The following is a 6000-nucleotide window of genomic DNA, read 5'->3' as shown; positions in this document are numbered from 1 at the left end:
ATTATATATATTTATATTGATTTATAAGAATAAAGCTTAGAAGTGACTATCAGGACTACCCCTTCAAAGAAATCAACTTCAAGCAGCCGATAAGGGAAAATGTGGCTGGAAAAAAATCAGGCCCCCCCCCCCCATTGGCAAAGACTGGATCCGCCCCTGCCACATCATGTGCTCAAGGAAACAAGAAAGATTACATAGAGCAGGAAAATACAAAGGATGAAAGAATCATGACAATGGGAAATCAATTAACAAAGATTAGTTTGTTGTTTACAAGCTCAAGTCCAGTTGAGGAAAAAAGGGGGGTTTACAAATTTTATCTGAACAAGCTTTATTTTTATGTAATTTATTTTCTGTTTCATCTGCTTTTTTTGTTTGTGTTTTTTTAGTTTCCACGGGCCATATCATGCGCCTTATCACGTGCCAAATCGCGCAACAAATGACACGCCATATCGTGCGCCACATTTGTGTGCAAAACAAATGGAGAGTTGTTCGCAAAATCAGTCATTTTGAAGCACGTTTGCCAATTTGAGGATCCCCATAGAAATTACAAGACTTTTCAAACTTCCATGATTGGAATAGCACTTGATTAATCTATGACTGCTCAAAGCACTTCACGATTATTATTACCCGGTCACTGGATTCATAGCTTTGTTCTTCTATAACCAATTTTGATGAATAAAGTTTTAGATTGCTCCTCTCATTTTATTCTGTCTGATAAGATTGATTCTCATCTTATATTTTGGTTTCCTTTTCATTCAAGTCTTGATATCTTTAGGCCTATCTATTTATTGACACAATTTCTCTTTCCTCTGTTTTCACTTCAGGCACTTTACCCATGTGGGACTTTGTGTCTCCTGAAGACAATGAAGTACTGATCGATAAGTTCAGAACAGAAAGTAAGAAGGTCATCGACAGGTGGTCCTTGGGGAATGCATCTACTAATGGTGAGCTTGCCTAGCTGTGTTTGTATTGTGATGCTATAAAACATGAAAAAGCCACCCACATCACAAAGCTTGATAAGTGGTCGTGAAGTTGATTTGTGTCATTTATTGCACGTTTGAATCAATGCAGTCAAGTTTTAAAGTTAGCCCTGCGATTAACCCACTCGAGACTAAATGATTTTGCTATAACAAATATTTTTGTAGACCCCAGTCCGCAAATATGCGGGCTTTGTCTACAATGGGTTAATCATTAAACAGGGCCCAGATTCCCAATGTGGCTGATTTTATAGACATCTCTTCAGAGAAGTGAGGGGGTTGATTGAAGCCCTGAAATTGTTTTCAAATAGTATACATATATACATGTACAATTTATTTCATATAGTAATGTTGTAGTAGAATGGTGTAAACGTAATACTTTACTACACGTGACTGGTGAACATTTCTTGCGCTAAATTATCCCTCTTAGCACCTAAGAATTTCCGTTGTGCATAAAGTTGTGGGTAACATTACAAACGTCTGAAATAGTCACCAGGATGTCATCTACAGATGAAGTAGACTTTTTGAAATTTTCAACAAAGCATTGCTTTTTTGATATTCAGGACATTTTTATGCAACTGATTTTTTATTTCGTTCTTGGAGAATATTTGCATGTGATGTGATGATAGTTTCTTCTCTTTTTTTTCAGAGAGAGATGCAGCAGTTTCTTTTTTGGTGCAGCTTGGAGCTGTAAGAATCACTATTCAGTCTAGCAGTGATCACATACAATCTGAGAGACGAGGTAAGTTTATGTTTAAGAAAAATAAAATCATATAACATTTCGCTTGACAGATGAAATTACAGAAATTTGCTGGTTCAAACTTGCAGTAAACTGTCCTTTAGATGGGGAGGAATTTTATCTTTCATTCAAAATTTACAATTTCATTGACCCATTTCTTTCATGTTTTCTTTGGATAAAAAAAGTACATCAAAACAAAGTCAGTTGTCATTATTTTCCTTACTAATTATGTTCACTTTAAAACTAACTAACTGGCCATAATTATGCATGTATCAATAGAATATATACAAATATAAAATGGAGTAGGTATAGAATTTTTTTATTCATAATTTGGTAAATTGGGGCATCGGAGGAGCCAGGTTGCCACTCACTGGTCGACATCTTTGAACCAGTACGGACTGATTCAATAATCTGTGGAATATTGTTTGGTTCAGCAGGAAAGGTCTCTTTTTAGAAACATTTGTTCTTTTCTTTTCCTTTCTAAGTGTCCTTCCAATTTGAAGACAGACCGCTTTTGGAGACAAAACATGATGGTCCTGATACAGCAGATCCCCGACCGATGAAGAGTGAGGACATCGGTAGCAGAGAGCAATCAGGTGCCTTGACGTCTGATTCACAAGCAAGCAGTTCCAAAGATGTGCCAATGGACTGTGGTTTGGAGACAAAACATGATGGTTCTGATACAGCAGATCCCCCACCGATAAAGAATGAGGACATCGGTAGCAGAGAGCAATCAGGTGCCTTGACGTCTGCTTCACAAGCAAGCAGTTCCAAAGATGTGCCAATCGACTGTGGTGATGATGAGGACAATGAAAATTATTCAGCATGGATGAGCGAACCTAGTGATGATGATGATGATGATGATACACTAACTGCAAAGGAGGATGATAGAAGTGCAACTCAACAACCAAGCGAGGAACATCCATGTCCTAATTGCCATGCCATCCTACACAGCACCTGGGAATTAGATCTGCACAAAGTGAACGATTGTTCTAAGGATCCCATCAAGTATGTGTACAATTGCGATCAATGCACAAAGTCTTTTCTCTGGAAGCTTAAGCTAATTTCGCATTTACGCATTGATCATAAAATGACCCCTCATGATGTTATTGTAAAACTTAAAGAATTAGAAAGTACCAAAATTCAAAGAGGTCTGAAAAATAGGGCATCCAAGAAGGAATCGCACAGACGGCAAGGCCTGAGGAAATCTAGAGGAGAAAGAAAGAGGCAAAAAGTGTCAGAGAGAAAGAAAAAGGGTGAAGGGAGTGTACAAAAAATGAAACGAACCAGAAGTGACAAAGCAGTTGCACCTCCTAAATTAAAGAGACTGTGTGTCCGTCTTAAAAAAATAAAAACGGACGATAGGAATGAATTCAGTTCTTCCAGCAGGCAGACAAGATCTAGTAAGACAGCTGTGGTTTCTAATGTAGATATAGCACCACAGAACTGTACTTCTAATGATCATCAAAACCTAGAAGCCTTGGATGCTAAATCCAATTGTGAAAGACGTGCTATAGTGGAAGTTGGTGAAGATGAAATTGTGAGGGAAGAGAAGACTGAATGTAAAGACAATGAAAGACAGACTGTGTGGCCAGAGTATGAGCTCAGTGAAGCTAGACTATTAGAAGAGAATGACCATTCATTAGCTAACTCTGAGAGCAGTGATGACAAGGGATTTACTGATGAGAATGTAGACACATGTACCCCCTCTAGCCCTACAAATGAGAATAGGAAAGGTGAGGTTTTAACTGACCCAATTGTTGATGACACCCCGGAAGTCATGCTTGAGCCGAGTGAAGAAATTGATCAAAAGAATGTTAGAATTGAAAAGGGAAGAAAGGTATGTGACCAAAATACATGTAACTCCACCATTAGTCCAAAATCAGAGAGTAAAGAAAGCGTTTTTAGTTGCTTGCTCTGTGATATGAAATTTAAAAAGGCTTGTAAATGTCACAAGCACATGCGTGTTTGTCATAAAGAAAGCAGGCATCGGGAGTTCACATGCAGTACATGTGATAAAACTTTTTTGAATAAATCAGAATACACAACTCACATCAAAATCCATATGGACAGAAACAAAAGGCAGAAATATCACTGCAAGGAATGCAATAAGTCCTTCTTGTCGAAGCATTATTACATTATTCATATGAAAAGGCATGCTGATGAGAAATTCAAATGTGAAACATGTGGTCAGGTGCTTTTGACCAAAAAGACTCTTGAGCATCACGTCAAAAATGTTCACACCAAAGAATTCCCCTGCCACCTCTGTAAGAAGGTCTTTGCAAGAAACCAGTATTTAAAGATGCATATAGAAGAGCATGAACTAGGACGGAAATGTAAATGCGAAGAATGTGGAAAAGCCTTCCTCCGTCCTTTTCAACTGAAAGTGCACAAGGAGCTTGTCCATTCGGGTGCCTGTCAATGCCTTTGTGAACTTTGCGGAGCAACTTTCAAGACTGAACAGATCTTGAAACAGCACACTAACACTGTCCACTCCCTTGTTTACAAGTACTCTTGTGATGTTTGCGGGAAGAAATTCAACCGCACATCCATCCTGAATCGTCATAAGAAGGTCCATTCCAATGACCCGATGTTGAGGCGTTTTCCTTGTACACTGTGCGATAAGCGTTTCAATGATCAAAGCAAGTTGAAGGTTCATATGGATTGGCATAATAACGTCAGGTCACATACGTGCGTAATATGCGAGAAGTCGTTTTTGACCAAAGGTAACCTAACCAAGCACATGTTTACCCACCAGGATAAGAAACGCCATGAATGTGAAATTTGTTCTGTAGGTTTTATAGACCTGCCACAACTCAGGAAACATCTGGAAGTAAAGCACAAGGTCACCCTAAAAAAAATTAACACCAATGCAAGACTTGAAGCCACCAAGTTAGTTGAAGATGAACACCTAGTCAATAAATCTGCTGCAGGGCCACTTTTACCATCAGACTCAAGGTCTGCAGACACTGCCAACGATGGTCCAGTTCATCATCAAGAACACTTGACCAATGACAATGTTTATCAAGTATCTGAGGCCAGCATGTATCAAGTACCTGAGCCCAGTGTCAGTGAAAGTGTAGGACAACTGCTTCTAGGAATGGTGACTTTGTAGATGCATGCCAAATTAATCTTGAAGATTGAAATATATTCTGAATATTGCTCAGAAGCTTCCGTTTGGATGATGGATGCTTCTAATTTGGCAGTGAACTACAACTGTACTGTCATTAGGTGTACTAAAGTGTTTCTGTCCTCTGACTCTCTGAAACAGTGGGTCCTGAAATTACTATTATGGTAGCTTTGCCATCCAATGGTAACTACCATGGTAACGCTGATCAACGGCCAATCAAAATCAAGGATCCTGTGCAAGTTACCATTGCATGGCAAAGTTATTGTAATGGGATTTTAATCCCAGCCATGGCGTTCATTTCCGTCAGCAAGAGAGTTTTCCATGCTGTGCTGCACTCAGGTGTGGTATGGTGACCTGGGGAGTGTTTCATGAAAGGACTTATTGGACGTTTTGTCCAACAAGTCCTGTTTTATCCGACAGTTGCCATAGTAACAGTGCTTCTAAGCCAATGATAATTAAGGAACGATGTCAGATCTGACAACTTGTCGGACAAAAATGTTGATGAAACGCTCCCCTGGGAGCATTAATTAATGGTAATGTGCAAATGGTTCAGTTGTCAATTTCATCATTTTAAAAGTTACATTCAGATCAAAGCTCCTTTGTCGTGTAAACCATAATAGGTACAGTAAAGTCTTGAAAACAATGATCACCTCTCTTGTAAACTGAGAAAAATTGTTCAGATATATTTATAAGTTTCCTTTTTCAGGTTACTTGTATTGGTAGTTTCATATAAGAAATCCACGTGGGTGTTTCATCAAGCTGTTTCGTAAGTTATGAGTGACATTACGAATGACTGGTGATCCTTTCTTGTGGCAAATAATACACACCAGATTTTTATTGGTATGGATGTAGTTCCTATTAGAAAGGGTCACCAGTCACCCACCCGGATATGGTAATGGCCAAATGCTAAAAGATACCATATTTTAATAAAATAGGTAATTTTTTCCTTTAATTAAGCCCCTAAAAGTAAAATAAACCCTTTTCCCTGAAAAATCATCAACACACGGTGAGTAGAAATACAGAAGGGTCTCCCGGGGGGGGGGGGGGCACTTCCATTGACAAGTGGATACCAGACACGACCATGGGCTTTCGAAAAGAACCCTAAACAAGTATTTTCCATATTCTAAATATGCACCCCTTAACACGCATTGGCG

The 6000-nt window shown here is 38.9% G+C and overlaps 1 protein-coding gene across 1 annotated transcript; it reads left to right on the top strand.

The window, feature by feature from the left end:
• Positions 1-826: 826 nt before the first annotated feature.
• On the top strand, positions 827-5554 carry LOC129271074 (zinc finger protein 37-like). Its single transcript, XM_064106209.1, has 3 exons — positions 827-944; positions 1627-1719; positions 2202-5554. The coding sequence occupies exons 1-3, from the start codon at positions 836-838 to the stop codon at positions 4829-4831; spliced, it is 2832 nt and encodes a 943-aa protein (XP_063962279.1). The 5' UTR covers positions 827-835; the 3' UTR covers positions 4832-5554.
• Positions 5555-6000: the final 446 nt, after the last annotated feature.

Source organism: Lytechinus pictus, chromosome 11 (genome assembly GCF_037042905.1).
Source record: "Lytechinus pictus isolate F3 Inbred chromosome 11, Lp3.0, whole genome shotgun sequence".
Classification (NCBI taxonomy): Eukaryota; Metazoa; Echinodermata; class Echinoidea; order Temnopleuroida; family Toxopneustidae; genus Lytechinus; species Lytechinus pictus.
The sequence above is the reverse complement of the archived record's forward strand: the minus strand, read 5'-3'. Positions and strand labels throughout refer to the sequence as shown.